We start from the raw sequence: 23,547 nt of genomic DNA, 5'->3' as shown, positions 1-23,547 counted from the left end.
TATGTGAATGGAATATCCTTTCTTAAAGCGTGGTCAACTCAACGACTCCCTGTTCTTCCGCATCTGCAGTGCAGGTGTACTTGTAATGTCACGCGTTTATTGTCTCTTCTTATTTGTTTTTTAATTCTGTTACATATTCCAACATCTCTCTCTTTACACCTTTCCTATTGTCAGTGAATGTGATGTCATCATCGTACCTCTCTGTCATGACTTGTGTATTGGAAAATGCTTGCCTTCTTTATTATCCTTTTATTTCTTATTCCCTTGAAGGAAAAGAGTATACAACTAAGTAATATATCTACCACTCCTGCCTGGGCTTCCAAAAGAAAGTCGGCAGTATTAAAACAAATAAACCAGAGTCAACAACTAACTTCAAAGCCGCCTGCTTTTTCAGACATGCCCAATAATCCGGATGCCTTCGTAGCATCGCCACATACACCATAAAGTCAATGTACAAGAACATCTGAAATCTGCGACGCAAAAGCCCTTCGTTGCTTGATTTTCCTAACTTTCTGCCGTGACCACAGGTCTGAAATGGCATTATTCGAAGCCACCGCCACCGCCATTTTGATTATCTCGCAGTCTCGAACAGGCGCTCTTGCCCGCCAATCCGCTACTGCCATGGTCACCACCGCGGCAATGCTAGGCCTAGCTGCTTTGATGTTCGCTACCAAATTTCCTGCTGTTTGGTACCGTGTTTTTCATTGAAATAATCCGCCCCTGTAAGCAATGGCCTTGACTCCACCTTTTTAGTTCTCACCATTGGCTTCAAGGAGTGGAAAGCATGATGCATTGCACAATGCCAGCTAAGTAAGCTTCGCCGCAATACGGCAGTATTACACAGTGATGCATAAGCAATGTATTGCGGTGAAGGATACTAAGATTAGAAAGGGGCAACTGTCACGAGACATGTATTTTGACTACTATTTTCTTTAATTATACACACATGCACCTGCCATCTGTCCCAGTAAAAACACCGATATGCCTAATAAGCGCAGCAGCAGGGCTTCAGAGCTATATCGGAGGTGCCTGTGGTGATTTGAGACCTTGGGGGCAGTTAAAGGCATGCATATTTTTTTTCAAGCTGCCTGGCTTTCCGGATGTTTTCACAGCCCCTAGGGAGTTCGAAATACCAGACGTTGACTGTACAGCCAAATTTCATACTTTCATACCCAGCATCAATAGTTTCCCTTTTAGAAAGCATGCTTCACTGAGTAAACCTACTTTGTGCCCACAGATACGTCAGCAGCATGTTTGGTAATCAGCTGAAAGAGAGAATGGAGTCCACTGCGTCCCTTGTGGGAACAGGCCACTGATGCCTCCACCAAGCTGACAGCCAGATCTCGAATTCCTTGTATTGGTGACAGCAGCGACAGGATGATGGACAGGAACACTGCACAGTTCAAAGTGGAAAATTCGAATGAGAACTCCATTGACTGCAAAGTTGTCCCCATTATGTGCAATCAAAGCAATACAAATGGAATGGTTGCAGGTAATATTAACAAGTTATTAACCCTTCGACTGCCACTCACGAGATAACTCGGGCAGCCACACTCGTACAGCCCCTGCCACTCCCGAGTATACATCGTTTGTGTTTTCAGCGCACTCCCTGCATCTCCAGAAGCAACTCGTGTAAAAAATAACATTGTGCACCTGTTGAGCCATGAATGGAAAGGTAATCTAAACACTCAGAAACCTTGTAAGTTTTTTACTGTAGGTAAGGCAAATGTCCCAGGGCCCTGTCGCTCTGTCACGGCAGGACAGCCATGACAAGCCAGCATGGCAGATTTGTCAGAACTTAGACAGGCAAGGGCATTTATGAATACTTGATGAATTATGAATCAGAAGAAACCGACGACAGAGAATCCTTTTTTATGTACCATTAAATGTCCGTTGAGCCATAAGAAAAAAGAAAACAGCTAGGATTGAGTACTGGAAATGCAGTCGTGGCCATGGCCAGCATAGCGTCTGTCCGTATCTCGCATCAAGAGAGCGCCACACAAGCCTAGACCTGAATTAAAAAAAAAAAAGATGAGAATGCCCAACTTTTTGGTGGGGCCTTGCAGCCTTGCCCCCTTACCGACCCCTGTGTAGCTTCCAGTGCAGTAGCGGAGACAAAAGGAGAAAGAAAGCTGTGCATCAGTGCGACAAATATCTCTAATTCCACTTACACTTGAAGGATTCGAAATATTTTTGCAGCAGGAGAGTCGTGAGGCTTCATCCTTTATAGTGCAGCTATTATATGATTAGCCAGAGGAGTGGTTCAACGCCCCTTTAAAGCAATCCTCAGTGAGAGATGAAAAAGTTTATTTTCTGTCACTGGCACCATCACATTTCATGGCATTTGACGTCAGACTACATACTTCATGGCACTGATCTTTGTCCTTCTATAACAAATATTAGGGGTGTGCAAATATACAAAAGTTCTGAATAACCAATCGAATAATGCCATATTCGATTCGGTTTTCAAACCGAATAATCCCTACCTATAAATACAAATAGTTTTCTAATAGTTTTCGAATATTTCAAATTGGCAAATGACCGCGATAAAGCCAGACTTCTTTAGCTAAACCACTGTCATTCACTTTCATGAATGAGTCCATACTATGCAAATAAGCACCTCAGTTTATCACAATGCTCCATTTATGCTTTCAATAAACAACGCTTCATAATTGTAAAGTCATGACTGAAACTTCCTAACGCTGTGAATATACTAGGATGTGAAGACTGCTCTCTATTAATGGTAAGAAAGCTGTTCATTATTTAAAATCTATTCAAAAGGTATTAGATATTCGATTAGATTCTAGCACCACTTGATTTGTATTCGATTCGGTCTCGAAAAGTACTATTCACACAACTATAATGAATATAACATACAACAAACAAAATTTTACTACACATGCAATTTCATTGTGCAGTAGACATCCATTATTTCCACTCTGGTTAATTAAACTTTTACAGCGAAGCTGTGTAACACGCTAGGGTTCCGTGCATTTTTGTTTTCCGTTTACAAAAACTATCATCCTCAACGGCTCATAACGCCGTAAGCATTGATATTCCCGTAAGCAAGCAAAAAATGCAATGGTTCATAATCATACAAGGCAGAGGCTATGAGCAGTCAGCAAAGTGAAGCAAACAGTGCTTAAATTCTTTCTAATCACGCATACAACATGCTGAACAGCATGTAGAAAACTGTGATCATCAAGCTCATACCCCTGTAAGCAAACAAAAAATGCAATGACTATTAGTCCCGTAAGGTACATGGCTACTCTGCGTGAATTAGCTGTGATGACACTACCCCTGTTTTTGTTGTCAAGGTAGATATGTTGTACCAAAAGGGAGCAGTTTATGCGTTCTGTCGCAAATATATCCCTTGCGATGCCACATCAACCCGGCCCAACCGACCACCCGGTGGCGTATGTGCATCGATTTGGCATTATCAAAGAATGTGATTACAGTTCCGAGTAAAATGATGACCGTCAATCATGACAATAAATGAGTGTGCGTACCTTTGAACACCCATCAAGACAATAAATGAGTTTGTACCTTTGTTCGAAATTATGTGTCACCTCTGTGTCATGTGCTAAACAGCTTCACTGGTCAACCACCTTCACAGAGTGGAATGGCTCATGATTTTTGGTTAATTTGATCTTGGCCAAAGGTCCTGGCCAGTGCCCATGCATTTCTATATGTCCAAACTTTCGTTATGTTGATCCTAAAGCTGTCCTTCGCAGGACAATTCAAACTTGATTAGTCAGAATGCATGTGCCTGACCTCCATGCTGACCACAATAGCCACCTCTTTAGTGGCAGCGCCTGTCTTGGCGGTGCCTATGGGACAGTGAACGCATTGAACACACGTGATCTCATGGTAAACACCTATTTTTACCTGGCCTAGGAAGATTTGCAAGCAACAGCTGTTCCTCATAATGTATGCTTACGACATTTGCCCAATTCTAACACGTACTTTTTTTTTTCAGGACAACTGGGCCGAATATTGCAGTGCCGTCGAACACAATACCAAAATCACCTTCAGAACAGTTGTGTGCTTTCTCGCATAGCACTATTGTAATGTGGCAAAGCAACCTACAAAAAACCATGTGGCGAAGTTGACTTTAACCCTTTCGCTGTCACGGACGTACCGGTACGTCATCGCGCTTCCCCCCCACGGTGTCACTGACGTACCGGTACGTTCTCTATCGTGCGTTCAAAATTTCGCGCCTGAGCGCCAAGCAGGCGCTCCTGGATTGGCCACGCCATCTGTTGACTCTTTCTACAAGTTCGTATATTCGCCCCGACCTGTGTTAATCCATGTATTGAAGAGTACGGTGACTGCCACTCCCCACTTTCTCTTTGCTGAGTGACGCGGTGGCTCCGCATTCGCTGGATCATGCGTCGCGCGCGTGTGGTTATGGGTTCAAGGGTTGTTCTGTAATCTCCGCTGGTTTGAAGGTTTTTATTTTTCTTCTGTTGGTGTGCCTGCTACGGCGCGTCAAGTTCAGGCGCACGTGCCGTTGCCTCTCCAAAAAGGGTGACTCGATTGCTGCTTTCGCTCTCTCGCCGCACCCTCGCTTCCGACTTGCAGCAGTAAACGTAAAGCCCTTCGAACTTTGTTTAGCCTTTTTCCATCTCCCTCTGTCTTCTTGATCACGCAACGTCCCATTTCTCTCCGTTGCGCAGGCGACTGAAAGCGCATCCTCCCCGCGCGCGGGTACTTTCGGATGGCTCGGCGCGCGGGACCTTTGTCTGCTCATGGGAGCGGTGCCTGAATTCCGATTCAGAATATGAGCCGAGCTCAGATTCGAACTCGGACAAAGTCGCATGAGAGGAAGAGGGTTCCGCATCGTCAGATTCGGATGTTGAACGGATTTTATAGTCAAGCTGATGATGATGATGATGTTTACTAACAACAGCTGCAGAACACTGAAATGTGCATATTGCATTGACTATGTTATTTGTATACCAATCATAATCAAAAATAAATTGCTATGTTCATTCCCTGTTATGCTCATCCCTGAAACCAAGCCGACACTGGGGGTGCGTCACGGCCAGAAACGCCCGACAGCAAAAGGGTTAAGAAACTGGCTGCCATTGTGCAACACATATCAGACTCTTGTCCATTTTTCTTGCTACAAAATCAGGTGTGCATTAGATTTCTGCTTTGTTAAGGAACTTTAATGTCATTTCTATGTTGGTTTTCTACCATGGACACATCAAGTGGGCGCGCATTTGATTCAGGGGTCTTTTCCTGTTAGAATCTGGAAAATACTATGAAATGAGTCACCAGTGTGTTTTGAGTTTTCTGCATATTGTTTAATTTAACCTACCGAATAATTTAATTAACGTTGTCGGTCTCATGAGGGTCAAAATAACAGAAGTCTACAGCAGAGAGGTTCAACTATACTATGATAGGCAAATAAAATATGAACTGCAGGCCAGTTAAGATTGCGAAATTTTCTAACCAATTTGACCCCAAATGATGCTGTAAAACATGTGGCTTCGATAATGAAGTTGAATGCAAAACATTTTTCTGCTTCTAAGTTTTTATGCTCTTCTGCCTTTCAACATGAACTTACCCAGGTTCTTTTCAGCCAGAATCCACTTGATGTCCTCCGCTTCTCGCAACAACTGAATCGAAACTGCAAGGGCCAGTGACTGAAGCCTCTCTTTGTGGTGGATAACTGGCACCCCCTGGGAATCGATGCTGGAAGCACTGCAGTCGGCATCCAGGTGCAGCAACCACAGGCCACTTAAAAAGTGCACCTGGTGCTTGAGGCTAGGGCAGTGGACCTGAAGTAGAGAAAATGCAAGTGAAAGATGCACAATGTTTTTCATTACAGCATTTCTATCCAGCATTCCATTCACGAATGTGACTTTACAAAGCACAGTTGTGTTAAAAATTTCAATTTTTAGCCCATCCATAACAAACTCACTCTTGAACTTGAATAGTGGTTGTCACTTCTAGCAATGAGAGGCCCCTATTGTTCTGCTACTAGCATGAAGTTACAGGCTTGACTACTGGCCTCAAGATCTGCATTTTAGCGGTGACAAAATGTGAAAACATTCTTTGTGCATTCAAATCTTAGGTACCCCATGCACAAGTGTGACAAACCCTTACCCCTTTCCCATTTGACCTTGATATTTTTTTCAACTGACAAAGATGCCATGATCTTAATGTGATTAGCATTCTTTGCCTACATCAGGCATTTTGAGCCTTTTATCTATTTACCTATCTAGCCTCTTATGCCAACTCAGCAGCCTAAGTTGTCTTTCAGCTAAGGCGACTGGGTATCTGAGCACGGCCCCATGATACTGTCGTAGTCACTACATCCTCATCATTCAAATTTTGTTATCTGGCTCTCATCGTGTCGTCATCTTTACGCCATCGTCACACATTCATTGTAATACTGTCGTCGTGATGCTGTCATGGTCATTCCTTCGTTGTCATTCTAACTCTGCCATCCGACTCTCGGCATGCCTTCGTCGTCATACCATTATTGCCATGCCGTCATCGTCATGGTGTCACTTGACCGTCCTCATCAATTCAGAAACATCAACCCACTGTCATAATGCCACCATCGTTATTAAGCCTACGTCGTTCCACTGATGTCATTCCACCAGCGTCATTTTATCTTAATCATTCTGTGAGCATTTAATCAGAATTATACTGCCATTATGACATTGTCATCATTGTGTCATCACCAGACTGTCGTTCTCATGCGCTTCTTGTAGTATAATTGTCATCATTTCATCGTGCTTCTTCCATTCTCGTCATTCCAGCTTCGTCATTCGGTTGTCACACCGTCGTCGTCCCGCCATTGTCGTCATTCCATTGTGTTTATCCCAGCATGATCACACTGTCCTCGTTTTGCCATTATCATCATTTCAGAAACATCATCCCGTTGTCATAATTGTCTCGTCACAGTGTCTTTGCCATTCAATCGGCTTCATTCCGTCTTCATCTTTCTACTGCAGGCACGACGTTGTCGTCACACACTCGTCATCAAGCTGTCATGCTCATTGGCGACATTGGGAAGCAAGTGCCAGAGCTATGTGGGTTGATACCGGAGACATAATACAGTCAACGACTGAATTTTCGGACGCCCAAATTCTCGGACATGCCTGATATTTCGGACGTCTTTGTGGCACCGCCACGAGCCCCACAGAATCAATGTATAAGGACATCTGAAGTTTCAGACACTCGAACCACCCGCCGTCCAATTTTCCGGACGTTTTGACGGACGGAAGGTCTTTTGGCTCCTCGCGCAGCGCCCTTGAAAAGGAAATCCACTTGCAGCTGAAGCATATCACTGCTTTGAACCACAACTAGCCGAATCTAGTCGTCACACACCGATTTGGTCTGGCCACGCTGGCTATGTTCATCGCCGCACTTCCGCCTCCGGCGGAGTTTCCGGAGCGGCGACATTTTGTTTGTTTGTTTGCGCAGGCCACGTTTTGGCTAGCGTGGTGTGTAGTTGTCTGTTGTGTCAAGTGTGCTCTGCGACGCTAGGCCTAGGTGCTTCGACGCTCGCCAGCGAACTCCACTGTTCGCAACTTGAGGATTTCGCTTGCTTTCGATGGCGCCCACTCCGTCTTCGTCATCCTCGCCGATGGCATCGAAGCGCGGAAAGCAGTACCGTCGGACGACGTGATCAACGACCTCCGCTCTGCTGGGGTTTCCATAATCACGGAAATAACTTTTGAACAGTTTGTTGATGCTGACAACGAGCTCGACTTCCGCGCAGAACTGACTGACGAGGAAATAGTCCGTCGGGTTGTGGGGGATTCAGAAGACTCCGATGTTGAAAATGAGGAGCCAATGCCTGCGCCACCTACAAGCGCCGAGTTGACGCGAGCACTGTTGACTCTTTCATCGGTGTACAGTGCTGACATGACCCTTGCTCAGATCGAGGCAAATATGATCGCATGCAACCGGAACGCCGTCAAAACAACAATCAACAAGTTCTTCAAGCCACTGCAGCAATAACACCGGCTGCCCGACGATGCACATGTACATAATAAACCGGCAGTCGGCTGCATACAGAGTTTTTGAACGCCTCTTTTTATAGCCACTTCACTGATGCTGTGGCAGGGTTTCGGAAGCCTGTTACTTCGCCCTTTACCTCTAGATCTGAGAAAAAAATAAAAAGGGTGCATTTTTTTGCATGCATTCATTTTTTCGAACTGCCTGAATTTTCGGACGTTTTTACGTTCCCTAGAGGGTCCGAAAAATCGGTCGTTGACTGTACTATATATTGTATATAGCCAAAGCAAAGAGAGTCAGAATGACTTTTTTCTTCAGAGCAGGGTAGCAAACCAGACGTGCCCATGCGGTTAACCTCCCTGCGATTCCCTTCTTCTGTTTCTCTCTCTCTCTCTCTCTCTCTACGAATGACGATTTCAGATAATAAATAAATGCGACTTCAGCAAAACAGTCTGTTGCTACGTTGCTTGAATGTTAATTGCATTACTGTCGACACTTATCATGAAATGAGTTCTGCTGTAATCTTTTTTAACTTGAGAATGTTCTTTTGTGTACGTGTGTGCCTTAATTACCACTGTTTTGTCAGGTGATGCTGAATCGTAGTTTGAAAAATTCTGGGGGTAGTTACTTTTGCACATTACTTTTGTACACCTGAAAATGGGGTCACAATTTAATCTGAAGCAATATTGAATGGCCTTGCTTAACGACAGGCTTAGCAGAGTCGCTGCTATTAATTCAATAAACCACATTCTGAGAACGATGAATCTTGGAGGTATGCAGCATAACCTTGGCACTGTTATCGAGCTAAGCAACCAGGTGTGCATGCAAGACAGAGAAAAAAGGCTTGGAGCGCACCTTGAAGAATTTCTGCAGCAGCTGGCGAAAATGTAACCGGCAGGTGCTCTTGACGATCGAATTCTCTGCGACCATCTCAAAAATGCTGGTGAGGAGGTCCAACGTAGTACGGGTGCCTTCGTCTTGCTGTTTGAGGACCCACATCGGATTTCCTACAAGGCCATTAGAAAAATTACTGTTACAATGAGTGCCCTGCCACTAAGTGTACATTAAAGAAAAGTATTTAGCAGGCTACATTGATTCATTACAGTGACATAGGTATACTGGTCACCTTTGGAGTGGACAAGTGTTTGGCATGTAAGAAAATGTCATAAAAGATATTAGCAATCACGTTATCTGTAAGTTTATGAAACTAATTACAATTTCCAAAGTTCATGATGCTTCTCAGCGGTGTCATACTACCTGGCCAATGACAGTTTATAAGTTTAGGGCACTATTTAGAAGTTCAACAGTCCCTGGTGTTCTCTGTGGTATCATCCAGTATCACAATGATTGATCAAGGCCAGATATTTGTGCATGAGCTACACTCGACATATTCTAGTTTGGCATCTGCTAACTTTACTATGTTCAAGAATGTTGCAAAATATGTCATTCTGTACTTAGATGCATATTGTACTACTGTATTTTGTACTTAAATAAATAAATAAATAAAATATCTCGGAAGCCTTGCAATCCGCATCAAGAAATTCTTTAACTTGAACAGCAGTCCTGCTTGGGTCAAGCCAATGAAAGTCGATTGTACAGTCAAACCCGGCTATATCGAACTCGCAAAAAAACGCCTATCAGTTCGATATAGAGCATAATTCGATATAAGCCTGCTAAATAATTGGATGTCATAAAAGCACATAACATTTATAAAATCACTTTATTGACGAAACTAGCTTAGTTTCGCATAAATTAGTCCTGCATTTTCTTCTGCTTGGGCAATTTCGCTGCCTGCGACGCACGTACTTCCCCACGTTGTCTAAGGAGTCGGAGCAGCTGAGGCCGCAACCTTCCGCATTCGCGCACAAGCACCGGACTAATGCGAGTGCACCAGTCACTTCGGAGGATGTGGGCAAAGGACCGTAGTTGCTTTCCTCAACGTGCCTACTTTCATTTGTGCTCAGTACGATGTCGGCGATGTAGTCTTCGTTTCCGGGCTCTACCATCGTCGCGACACCATCATCTGCACTCACAAACTCGTCCACCATTGATTCGAATGTCCCGGAAATTTTGACAGCTCGCTCCAAACTTCGACAACACCGGCAACGGCTTCGTCGCATTCATCAGAATTTACAGTCATCACCGAGCACGCGGAAACCGGCACGTATGAAGAACGCCTCGTACACGGCCGTGCATACACGTCAGGCGCCATGGGCACCGGGTTGCGAGTCTGGCCACTTTAGCCCTAATCGTGCTAAGAGTGCACCTCGGAATCTTGCACGCTGCGGGGACATCGTGTTCGACGCGATTTATGATTTCGATCTTCACGACGAAAGGCGAATTCTGCCACTTCATCACGGCAACACTGCGGGAGAAGGCCCACAAGGCGCAAACACGATAAACCAGAGAAGCAGCCAGACAACTCGCACTTTCGCCATCTTGCACGAAGAGCGCACAAGAGCCTCTGATTGGCTGTCTGAGTAAGCGCTGTAGGCGGGCCAGGATCATTTTTTGCTGGGGAGTGTCGATAGACAGTGATCTAAAGAAAGGAAGGACGCTTGATTCTGCAACCCGTGAGGGAGCACGGCGAAGCGTCGTCAGGGGAGAGGGAGCTGGAAGTGAAAGATGATAGAGAAAGAGTGAGGATAATAGACTTCACTATGCGCGACAGGGGGAGTGTCGACGGCTCGCCCGAACAGCCCGAGGCAGCGCGGCCACGGTAGGGAGAGCGGTTGGATGGAGCCGCGCCGCCGGGTTTCCCCGCTACCGCGAGGGAAAGCCAACTTCTGGGGGCACTTTTCCGCCGCTTGACGTTCGATATATCGGGAATCACTGTAATATTTGTTCGATGTAAGCGTAATTTTTGCTGTATATACTCATTGTAACTATACCATGACCAGAAATTGTTCGATATATAGAATAATTCGATGTAAACGGGTTCGATATAGTCGGGTTCGACTGTACATGTATGTAAAGCACTGTACAAAATTTGGTCATATGCCTTTTCTCAACCAAATTGTGTCAAGGTGACGTTCAGAGAACAAATCTTCAGTGTAATATCATTTTGTGCTTCTCCTTAATTGTAGGATTACTATATCACTAGCAGAGTCAGTGACAGGTCAAAAATGCAGGTGAGGTTTCTCCCACAAAATGTGCTATTATCCGTCGCTCAAGGCTACTGTAAAACAGTGCCCTCATATGTTGCACAAGCTGAGAAGGAGGTGACTCTCTAGGTTAGGAACGTCGTGAACTATGAACACTTGATCAGAAACTACCGTATTTACTCGACTGCAACAAGAGCTTTTTTTTCTTGATTTTCATTGCTTGATGTCAACTCTATGTTACATTCGATAAGGGCAAAATTGACTAATTTAAAACAAATATTCGAAATCCTGTGGTGCTTAGAGTTACAAAAGCAACCTTTGTGTCTCGATCCAATCTCATAGGCAAGTAGACCAAATTCAAAACTTGTTCTTTGATCAAATTGACATTATTTTCACTTTGCTTGTGACTGATGTTACGGTTAGGGTGCTGCAATACCCTGCAGCCTTGTACGGGAACTATGTATGGAAACTATGCAACTATGTACAGGAAAACAGACAGAAAAACAAGAACACAGTTTGCATACAATTCGTTTGTCTGTGTTTTCCTCTCTCCGTGTTTCCATACATTGCGCCAGAAGGAATAATGAATAGTGAAGGTCACGGTCTGGAAAAATGATAGCAGATCGCACATAATCCTCTTTTATTGATTTCCTCACATACCTACAGAGGAAGACAGATGACAGTGAGGGATCCCAAGTGTGACTGAAGCAGATTCAAGCTCACAAGAGCTTTTACTGACACATAAATGACTCTCTAAGGTGGTTCAGTGGCTGTGGTTAAAGCTACTCCCTACATGTTTCTGCTGACCAGATTAAGTACCGCCAACCTAACCTCTTCCTCCATGCATCTCTCTCACTCATCGTCATCATCTCTCTCGCTCATCCCTCAACCTCTTCTCATGCATCCCATCTCGCTCAAGCTTCCGGGGTCAAGCAGTACTTGCGTCACCTTAGCTCCTGGTTTTAAGCAGAAGTGACCTCATCTTCCATCTGCTACCACTGTTCACAGGTGCGAGCGTGCAACGTCAGTGAAAGCACAAATGCAGCCAAAGCACAAATGCAGCCAGCAAAAGTTCTGGAAGCAGAAATTTCAGAAGCAGAACTGACGTGATCAACAAATAGTGGAACTCTGCTGCACGTCAAAGGTCTTCGTGAAAGAGGGCAGCAGTGGAGCGTGGATGGAGAAGCTTTAGCTATGGCACTGCCAAGCACAAGGTTACGCGTTCAATTCCCCGCTGCAGCGGCCATATTCTGAAGGAGGTCGTCTTTAGACGTACAAAACGGCCTACAGGTCGATCTTACCTTGTAGAGCCGCCACAGGTTCCACTCCACTGATGACTGCCGACAGGCCACTGATGATCATGGCAGAGGGAATGCACCCGTCCCGAACTGCAGCCACAGCAAAGTCATACTCGCCGCAAGCTGCCTTTTCAGCCAGTAGTCGCTGGTAAAAGTGCAGTGCTTCACGAAACACTTCTGTGTCCTTCGCTGAGGACGCCAGAGCATTCAGGAGGGAGCCGCAGATGCACCTAAGCTGCGCTGCTGCATACCCTGTGCTCGGGAAGCACACTTGTTCCAGTGTCTTCACCTGCGGTTGGGACGGCAACTCATCATGTAATTAAGTACGGATGAGTAAATACCGACTAGTAGATTTCAAATCGGATAATCGAATCAAATCAAGAAAGAAAAGCCAACTATCGAATTTAATATTGAACATCTGAAAATTTACCGCAAAGTTTAATGCTTACAAATTTTGTACAAGAAAACACTTTACTGCAGATGCTTGGCGGTCTCCTAGCATTGCTTAACAAGAACGTAGTGAGCTATCAGCAGCTTAAAGGGACACTAAAGGCAAATACTAAGTCGACGTGGACTGTTTAAATACCATTCCAGAAACCTCGCGAAGCTTGTTTTGTGCCAAGAAAAGACTTAGTTTACGAGAAAACTCCATCACAAGGGTCCAAATACCTTTTTCAGAATTCAAGTCTCCCGTTACCCAACCGGCGGAGTGGTGGCGTTGCATACACCATCACCACCCTTTGCTGCCGTCGGTGAGTAAAACAGCAGCCGACAGACGGCGGTATTGAGCCAAGACAGAGCGGTGGATTCGCCGCTGCAGCTGTTTTTGGTCAAGTGGTGCAGACCATTCGGGCATCCCACGACATAACATGGAAGTTGAATTCTCTGCCCCTTGTAGTTTTTTTTTTTTTTTTTGCGAGTTTCACGAGCCAGCAAAACCAGCACAGCACTACGCGATAACAAAACTACTGAAACACGAAAGCATGGGCGGCGCAGAGTCGAGCAAAAACGAAACCTTTCGACCGCCCCCATAGTTGTCAAGGGTAATTTCAATGAGTTTTCTTTTTTTCCTTATAAAAAGGAAATGGAACTGGACAAGTAGCATTTTATCTTGTCTTACAATACAATACAGGTATGATTTTTGCCATGAGTGGTTGAGTAATAATGACAAGATTTAACTGAGGAGTGCTTTCGTCATCGCTCAAGTACTTGAATGTCCCAGGGGAGTCTCTAATCACATCCTGCGGTTACCTCAATTTCTCAATTATTAAGGCTCTGTTCATGATAATATTGATGCCTTAGAGTTTCTCGAGCATTAATATATCACTTTAGCTTGGCTTAATATTTGCCTTTAAGTACATAGAAATCAAGATAAATACAGTATAGTCTACTCTTACTAAAGGGATCACCAAATTAGTATGCCAGCACTGATTACAGCTCAGTTCTATTATGTGAAGGTCTGGAAAATATGTTTCTTTTACAAACAGAATTTCTGTTAGAACCAAGTGTTCTTTTTTTTCCTCTGAAACTAATGAATTAGTGATGTTCTGTTGTACTGAATACCAATGAGGTTCTCAGCTTAGCAGTGAACCAATGTCTTGCACAATCCTTTATTTATTGCACAGAGTTTTGCTTTTCAGTTTTTCTACAAAATACAGAAGGGCTATCACAACTTTACGGCAAGTGGGTTATCGTAAGGCCAGTCTACGCAACAGACAAAAGGACCGCGCATCACGTGACTCGATCACGTGATCACGTAGCCGGCGCCTATGGTAGAGAGCAGAAGCCATCCGCACAGTTTCATTGTCACGTTCGGCGTGAGCATTCAGAAATCTGGAGGGTCACGTCTAATTTACGTGAACTGAAACGAGTGAAACTTTTGCTTGCGCAGCCCCGAGCATAAGAGTCCTTACGGCGCACGTAACATGCGACATGGGTGGCACTGCGTGGGTCTATAAACTGAATATATCGAACATTAAAAAAATTGAATCAGCAGATATTCGATTTGCAAATCAAATTATTCAAGATTTCAGTATTAGATTCCATTTCGGGATGTTCAAGTATTCGCCCAACTCTAAAAACAACCTGCACCCAAAGGGTGTTTTTCCACAGTGCGACGAATTGACTCCATGACTTCAGTCATCATGAGAACAGAAAGAAAGAAAGAAGAACTATGCACGGATTCAAGTAATCACTCTAAAATACTACTGATCAAAATTGCTGCAGTGGAGCTTATCGCACCAATGTATGCCTTCTAAAAATATTTCCCAGCGCTGTGAAAAGTCAAATGCTGTCACTCACCACAACAAGAGGCTGGTCTATCTTCCCAACAGCCTCAGCAATGTCGGCCAGCAGCAATTCCGTGATGGTGTCTAGGTCCTCAGCTTCCAATGCAGATGTCATTCTCTCTGAAATCAAGTTAACCGTTAAATGACACTCTGGCATTCTCTGCGTATATTTTCTTCTTCAATGGGCAAAGTATTGTGGAGAACCACACACACTATTGCAAGTTTTGAATTGGGCTGCAGATGTGGTTATCATCATGCTGATCCTTCAGGTGAACTTAATTAGGCCGAATTTCCTTGCAAGCTGAAGAGTTATTTTTGCTTAGTTTTAAATAGCCACAGTGCACATAACAGGTTCGGCACACTATCTTCTGATAAGCCAGATTTCTGAGGAGAGTACCTCAGAAATGTTACTCTCATTGCGTAACAAGTCTAGCAAGCTGAAGAGCAATAAAACTGCTCCGCAGCAATAGAAAGTCATGTCCCGTTCGTGTACATATTACTAGGGTTGTTGGAATAGTGAAATTTCCAAATCGAATACAAATATTCCAGAAGAACAACCTCCGAATATCGAATTGCATATGAAATATTTTATTTCTAAACACAGTGAAATGTAGTTGGCATAGAACCCTCTTAGTAAAACAAGATGCTTATTGACATTTTTCACATGGGTTATTTACACACATAATTAAATGCGTGTAATGACGTTCACAAAAGGATGTCCGGTCAACTAAGGAGCTTGTAAATTTGAAATTGCTTTCAGTTATCTGATGCATCATGACAATGGCAGTATTGGTAAAGAACATCACATCACCTGTTACATGTAGAGTGTTGAGTTCGTTCAAGGGGAGAAGTGTGAGACCATAGCTCAGCACATTATTTTAAATGGGTGGAAACATTGTGCGAATGGTCAAATAAGGAACCAACTTGCCTAACTGGAGGGAATTCGCACATAGGCTGGCTAAACGTGAGGCATTTATAACGACTATCATCATTCTCTCTCCTTTGAGACTCCAATAATTGTTACCGTTTACATAGTATTCAAGAACAAATGAGCCTTCGACAGATTTGAATACTGCATTCTGAAATCAAATACGAATCAAATAGCAAAGACTATTCAATTCATGTTCAATTTGAGAACTCATTCACATTGAATGACTCTTATCTTTCCCTCTCCTTTTAAACTCCAATAATTTCTGTTACCCTTTACATATTCGAAATAAATGAAAATTCGACAATTTCTAACAGTTCATTCCTGAACCGAATCTGAATCAAATAGCAAAGATCGTTCCATTCATATTCGAAATTTCTAAAATTCACACACCCCTACATATGACCAACCACAACACACCAAAATTTAAATTAAATTAAATTCTGAGGTTTTAGGTGCCAAAACTACGATATGATTATGAGGCACACCCAGTGGGGGACTCCGCGTTAACCTGGCCACTTGGGGTTCTTTAACGTGCACCTAACGCAGGGTACAAGGACGTTTTTGCATTTTGCCCCCATCGAAGTGTGGCCGAAGCAGCCAGGATTCTATTCCACACCATCTGGCTTAGCACAACATACCGAACACTGAAGACATTAATGTTAGCATCAGCACTGGCAGCGACAGCTACCAGTACGTTGTTCAACCACAAAGTTTTCAAAATATGTTTGGGTTGCATAACTGCTGCCACAGAACGAAAAGGGCCAGTGTAAATGAATGCTTATGTTGGTGCTGATGTTTATGCACCAGCAGTCAAGTAGCACATAAACCGTCATTGCAACATTAGTTTTATGCACTCTGGTTGTGCACTCAACTTTACAAGATGGCGTCATCGGCACTGTTGCTCATGTCCACATCTCCAGTATCACGTGAACGGTAAACTACATACCGACAAACTTGAAGCCTCAAATAAAGCTTCTGTGCATCAATTTAAGTCAAGCCATGTTTCATTTAAAACTGTTCCCAATAAGCAACCATTATGGTTCACAAATTGTTGCTCGGTGGAGTTGCGGCAAACAGATTGCTTTGCACTAACTAAAACGCTCTGTCAACACATAACAATGTCAACTGGTAGTAATGTTCTCTCTCAAAATTTCGCTGTAGGTCAGAGTCTAGTGGTCCATGTTTGGGCACATTAAGTAACCGGTTCAGTTGTGCATGACAATGTCTATATGTAAAACATTGATTGACTGACTGACTGGCTGGCTGTTGATGAACACTGACTCAATGACCAACGAACTTACATCTCAGTGCTACACTACATGCTGCTGAACACCAAACTGAGGAACTAAAGAGTATCTTCACCCACTTCAATGTGTTACACCCCTGTCACACTGGACATTTTAATGTCATTAGATCCAAATGACATTTGGTGCAACAAATGCCATTCGACCCATTCGTTGGTGTTGCTCGGGAAAAATTAATGTCATTCCACCATGATATCAACGGCAATCATTGCAAAAAAAAAAAAGAAAACTGGTGAGAAAAGTATAGCAAGGTTTGCGTAGACTGTCTGAAGAGTCAATCTATTTATATTAATATAAATATTGGGCATCGCTTCACTGAAATAACATGCATATAAAACTTCCAATTCCAGAATTTCTGGCCACCATAAGCAAAAACAAGGCTTGGCCAGCTTAGTAGCCATAGCCAATAAATTGAAGACAATGTGACTGACACGGCAGCGCCGGACAACGACACTCAGTTGCATTAAGTGAAGCGATTAGTTGATGTGTGCTTTGCATTGCGAGCCAAGCATACTAATCAGAGGAAGAGGCTCGATTGTCAAATAGATACAGATGCCATTTGAGACGCCAAAAACATGTGCATACAGGCACCCGATTGTTTACAGTACGGCCGACCAGAAAAGTGACGGCTGTCAGACGTCAGTGAGGTGGAGAGTAAAAGCATTTTGCGAAAGCCTGTCTTACAGCTTTTCTCTAGTTAAAATAACAGATGCCTTAAGCCACGCAAGATTAATTACCTCTTTAGATGAATCCTTCTCAAATTATGAACATCAAGAAATAATCATTTATAAGGAATACACTACTTTTAGCATACACAGGTTTGCTATCACTAAGGCTTAGGTCATGATAAGGACGTGATAAGGACGCTTAAGACGTGATAAAAAAAATCTGCTATTACATGCAGTTACTGTCACTCTCAGGTATTATTTGTAGTTGTTTAATTTAGTAACAGGGGTCTAAGATAGCACAGTTTCATGCCAGTTATTGTTTTGCGAAATAGTTTATTGGACGCCTCCTCTTCAAAAAAGTATGGTGGCTGCCTGCTCTCGATTAAACAAGTAAGCAAATCTGTCGATGGAAAACAATCTGTCAAGACCATCTAGGGCTAGAAAACCAAAGCCACCAAATAGTGGTAACCGTCACATTGCACATGTCTTCGGTACTTACTGTCGGTGGTGACATTCTTGAACATCGGAAACCGCTGGAGGGCTCGACTCGCATATGCCACTCGGGCAAGCGACACCTCTGACCTCTTCGTTGGCATTAGAAAGGGAAGCAGTGTTGCCAGCAGCTGACCCTCGTCCACAACAGAGCAGAAGTCATCACACACAAATGCCAATGCTCGGGTACGAAGGTCAAACCTGCAGGAATACAGAAGAATCTGCTCAGGGGCTAGAGTTGGTGAATGCTAAAGCTGTCTAAAGAATCAGAACACATTACACTGGAACTGGGATGAAATGTAGCTCGACCACAGGGCATGGACACAGGAAACGACAGTTTCACGTTGTGTCTATGTCCTGGTGCTGCACTACATTTTACATCCCAATTCAAAATGTCTGACCAACAAGCCCACCCTGTCGTTTACATTGTGCTGGATGGCTTGTTGGGCTATTATGACGCTGAAGTGGCACTAGAGACAAGGGCACAAGAAGGCAACACGATGCAACACAATGCCGCATTGCATTGCCTTCTTTCCCAGCACTCAGAGTCAGAAGAGCAACTTCATTTACTGAATGCGCAGCTTTTCTTGTTCAAGCAAAATAAAGTCCACAGCGGGTCAAAATCCTCACCCGGGAAAATCTTGCTGCATTTGTCCCACTTCAACCGTAGACACATTACACCGTTGACTTCTGTTAATTCAACCCTAACAAGACCGACAAAACTTATTTAATTGTTCAATCAGTCGGGTCGAATTAAACAATATGCAGAAAGAAATGCCAAAACACACTGCCGATTCATTTGGCAGTATTCGCCCAATACTAACGTGCTCCCTAATCAAACGCATGCCCACTTTCTGTGTGTCCGAAGTAGTAAATTAACAGAAATTACGTTAAGGCTCCTAAACAAAGTAGAAATTTAACGCGCACCTAACCTTTTAGCAAGAAAAATGCACAAGACTATTATGTGTTGCACAATGGCTACCGGTTTAAAAAAGCCAGCATCACTGCACAGTAAGCTTCACCACAGCACAAGCATGTTATATGGTAAAGCATACAAGCGATGGGAAGGCAGTTTTGGTTTTGTATTTGATCGCACTGTGCAGGCAATTTTCGTCACAATTTTCCTGGAAAAAGAAAGGCGCCATAGGGATTAGGAATATGCATGCTGGCTGGTCAAGTTCGAATTTTCTTATTATAGTACCTAAATATTGAATGTCTGGGCCTGTAGAAATGCATGGGCGCCAGCTGGAATCTTCACTCGGGATGAAATTGACTGAACAATTGAATTAATTGGAGTAGAAATAATGTGAGTATACTGTACCTGCAAATTTCCTGATAATGTCACTCCATCCACTTCTCTGCCACGCTCTACACCATTTCCCTTCCCCATGAATCTATTGTCACTTAGGTAGATTGTCATTTATCTGTTCTATGCATTGCGTAACCTTCTCAGCTAAACATGTTCGTTCTAATCCTGACTAGAATATCAGCTAGTAGTACTTTCATTTGAGTCCTATCTGTACTACACCTTTTGGTGTTATGCCTATCATTTTTCTTTTCTGCACTTCTTGCCCAATTCATAGCTTCCTTGCAAGTACAGAATCCATCCTTCAAGTTTTGGCTACTCTGAGCTGTTAACTGACATAGCACTGTGATAGCATATTTTTCAAAGAATTCAGTAAGCTGCTGTTCATGACAGTACGCCTACCAAATGCACTGAAACCCCAAGTAAAACCTTTCCTTCTCATGGTTCAGTTCCTTTGTGACTACTTGCCCTAGTCATGGTTGAGGTAGGCAGAATGTACACCACACGTACGACTGCCTACCAGTAAGCTGGAAGTCCCAAACTCCATTGTACAACACAGTAACACCACAGCACATAAGGCTTTATGCAAAAAAGAAAGTCTAGAGACGAAGGCATCAGCAAACAAATTTTAAATTCATCTGGAACAGCTGTACGCAAAGCGAAAATACCTCTATTTATTACATTGGTCGAACAGAGGGTACATAAGTTTGCCACTAGTCCTAGGCTGACAAGAAAAAACTATGTTGGGCAGCATCTATGGTCTCTAGACTTTTGCTCACGACTGTGCATGTCTAGTGTGACGCCATAGCCACACCTATGACAAGAGAGGGCAAGGACAATAGCAGGCACACACCAGTTCTTGCTGTCCTCCATAGGCTCAAACAGGATTCGTCTCAAGATGCCAAGGACAAAGCTTTGCTCCACAAAGTTGCAGAGGTCCTAAAAAACAGAGGGAGACAAGTCGAAGGCAAGGATAAAGAAAACAAAGCAAGGTTTGACGTCTTGTTGGGCTAGCTGTCAAGAACATAACGCAGCTTGAAAATGCAATGATGAACAAAGCACACATAGGCATGCAACCCATGTGACATGAATCTTTGCAAAGTTTTGCAGTTCTTGTGATTGTAATTTTGTGATGTAATTAAATATGTTGTCAAGAAAGAAAGCTTTGTCAACACTGCTGACTTGCTAACGAACTCATCCAGCAGTACCTCCCTTTGGTGCTATTCTAGCGAGACATACTATTTCACCAAGACATGCCAGGGATGCTTCAATGCTGACGATGCAAGACAGCCTGCCACAGCAAGCTAGCAAACTTGAGAAAATTAAAAATACGATACATGGTGTCCAGTGCGCTTTAAGCACAGTAAATAAGCCACAGTGTTTGTAGATGTGGGAAACGAGCTCAAAGTTTGCAAGAAATTTACAGAAAGAAAATCTTGTCTTGTCTGGTTATCTCGCAGTGCTAGGAACACAGAAAGAAAGCTAGATACCAACCGCATGCTTTGTTATAGTTGAGGTGTTTCTTTTACTTTAGAGATAACAGAATGAGAATTCAGAAGGCTGTTATTTGATTATCTTTCTTGCTACCTAATGAAAATTACTTGTCCGCTGTTTACTAGCAAAAGCGCCGTATTATTTGAACACAGGTAGAACACGAATATAGGCCGGCCCCAACAGTATATTGAACTCGCCAAAAAATAATAAATTATAATTCGAATATAGGTCAATCCATATCTTACTAGAACGAAAAACTTAGAACATGACAAACCTTTATATACGGCAAGCTCAGCTACTAAACCTCGTTAGTCGGTGACACAAGCTGCACCCTCGTCAGAAGTTCCAGAGAAGTCATCCTCGTCGGATGCTTCACAGCCACCCTTGGCACCCCAAGCATCGTTGTCCTCGCCGCCATCGAGTGTGTTGAATGCGCAGAATTTCTTAAAGCCAGTCTTCATAATCTCCAGACTGGCTTTACGGCAGGCACGACGGTGGAAGTCTGTGAGCTCGGCATTTCGTCTAGCTTTGATCACGAACACAGGTCAAGATCCTTTGGTCATGAAATATAAGTTGACAGCTCCCCCCATTTTGGGCAGCATTTCTCGGAAAAAGAAAAAAGGTCAACCTATGTTCAAATAAATACGGTTACTGCGGCTGGCATGTTCCAACTTGCTATACTGCAAGCTTAGGTTGAAGAAAAGAAGAGAGAGAAGTGAGCAAAGATCTACTTGGAGATCGGCACCAACCTTGCCAAGTGCAAGCACCGCTTGTACCACTTCCGGCTCTGTGTCTGCCAAACGGCTCCGTAGCGATTCTCTAGCAAACTTTTCGTCGACGTCCTGCATATAAGAGAACAGTTTTACATCCAACCTGACCGGGAAACTAAAAAAAAGTATGCACAGTCTGTGGCAATGTCAGACCAAAGCTGCAGATTTTCACAGCAATAAAATAAAATGGTATTGTATGAAACGGTTATAGCAAAACACAGCTTGTGCTGCATTTCACCGTAGCAACAGCATGGCACAATAGTTCCTTTCACAGAGACAATTATGTTTTTCTGAGTGGAACATCTTGAAAAATTAGTTAGTTCATTACCACAGGAGATTACTTCGCAAATGAAAGAAAGGAACATTACATAAAAATCTGCACAGAAACAGTGCAACCTGCAAAAGACTACTGACTGATTTTACTGAAGTGAAGAAACACCCTTATAGTATGCTTCTGTTTCTACCTACAGAGCACCATGTGCTGACAGCAAACAGCAACTTACACAGTCAAGCACGCACATACAGAACTCACAGAAAACGCAAATTAGTTCGATATACTGCGTAATTTGATGTAGAACTTTTAAAGAATTGGACAACTAAAAAGCACATACAATTTGTAACGGCACTTTACTAACGAAGTTGACTCACACCAGTGCCGCAGAGCCACTTTCGATCGCAATCTAGCCTGATCTGGATCAAAATGCTCGGTCACAATTGGCTTGCTCCCACAGCTACAGCAAAGGAGCCAATTACGACTTGAAAAATTCGATCGCAATTGGCAGAAGCCCAATCGCTATCTAAAGTGCACCATGTGACCACCGTGTGACAACCGTATTATTTTCAGATTACCCTAGCACGAACTATCGCATTTACTCGATTTTAACGCGCACCCGTTTTCTGTGCCCAAAAAAGGGAGAAAAAACACGCCCTCGATTGTAATGCACACCTGTTTCCAGTGACCTTAATAAAGAAAAGTGCTTTACAGTACCATGAACCTCATTATTTCAAACAGAAACAGAACTTTCTCTCATTTGGGGAAACAAAGATTTACTCCCAATGCACTAAAGTTGCAATAAGTAAAAAAAACGAAAGGCGAAGCATCGATTGCGATAGCAAATTAGTAGACAGCTATACGAAAAGTTTGTTTTATCAGCCGTATAAAGTTTTAAACATTCGCTTACTAACTAAATTAACAAGCGTGGTGTCAGGCGCACAAGCAAACATGAACACGTCTCACACAGCTAGTGGAAACGCTGGCAACTCACTCTAAACTTCACTGCACTCCTCCGAAGACTTTTCACTGTTGTTACCAGAAACGAAAAAACTGGCATGACGGAACCAGTTCTGAATTGTTTCTTTCTCAATGCCAGCCCAAGATTCTGTGGCGACGTCGTATTTTTTTCCCCCCCCGCTTGACTTGATGATATTTAACTTTACAGTGAACAACAGGTACAGTCACTTCACGCTAGCCATCACGCAAAAGTAAAGGCAACATGTGGAAACAAAATAATATGAAACTGCCACGACGAGAAACATTGATTGGCTGTGTGAGCGAACACTGCGGGGGCAGACAGGGATAACATTTTTTAGGGTAGTGGCCGGCCGCGGTACGCCACAGCCACGCAGGCGAAGCCGGGCTAAACCACTTCTTTAAGGGAGTGTCAGTAGCTCGTCAGCCACCACACATGAAAGCCAACTTCTGGGACAGTTTTGCACTATCTTTCAATATACCGGTAGTGGCTGCTATTTTGATTCGACGTAATCATACTTTTTGCTATATATTCCCCTTTACCTCTACAGTGTTTATAAACTGTTCAATATAAGAAATGGTGTTAAAAGAAATGGTAATTTCCGGACCAGCTTCAGTGGAGAAAAAAAAGTAAAGCCATTAGAATAGGGTAAATTATGC

The 23,547-nt window shown here is 43.4% G+C and overlaps 1 protein-coding gene across 3 annotated transcripts in view; it reads right to left on the bottom strand.

Moving 5' to 3' along the window:
* The window catches only part of l(2)k09022 (HEAT repeat containing 1 homolog l(2)k09022), a 107,384-nt gene that overhangs the window by 66,285 nt on the left and 17,552 nt on the right, over window positions 1-23,547 (bottom strand). For all 3 annotated transcript variants that reach the window (XM_055069069.1, XM_055069070.1, XM_055069071.2), the window contains exons 11-18: window positions 21,618-21,710; window positions 20,228-20,313; window positions 18,076-18,269; window positions 14,687-14,793; window positions 12,389-12,674; window positions 8,839-8,990; window positions 5,576-5,789; window positions 1,225-1,393 (exon numbers count right to left, since the gene is read on the bottom strand). In XM_055069069.1, coding sequence (XP_054925044.1) covers window positions 1,225-1,393; window positions 5,576-5,789; window positions 8,839-8,990; window positions 12,389-12,674; window positions 14,687-14,793; window positions 18,076-18,269; window positions 20,228-20,313; window positions 21,618-21,710 — 1,301 coding nt within the window. The remainder of the gene's footprint in view (window positions 1-1,224; window positions 1,394-5,575; window positions 5,790-8,838; window positions 8,991-12,388; window positions 12,675-14,686; window positions 14,794-18,075; window positions 18,270-20,227; window positions 20,314-21,617; window positions 21,711-23,547) is intronic.

This window comes from Dermacentor andersoni, chromosome 9 (assembly GCF_023375885.2).
Source record: "Dermacentor andersoni chromosome 9, qqDerAnde1_hic_scaffold, whole genome shotgun sequence".
NCBI classification, from domain to species: domain Eukaryota; kingdom Metazoa; phylum Arthropoda; class Arachnida; order Ixodida; family Ixodidae; genus Dermacentor; species Dermacentor andersoni.
Note: the sequence above shows the minus strand (reverse complement) of the source record. Positions and strands in the feature narration are given on the sequence as shown.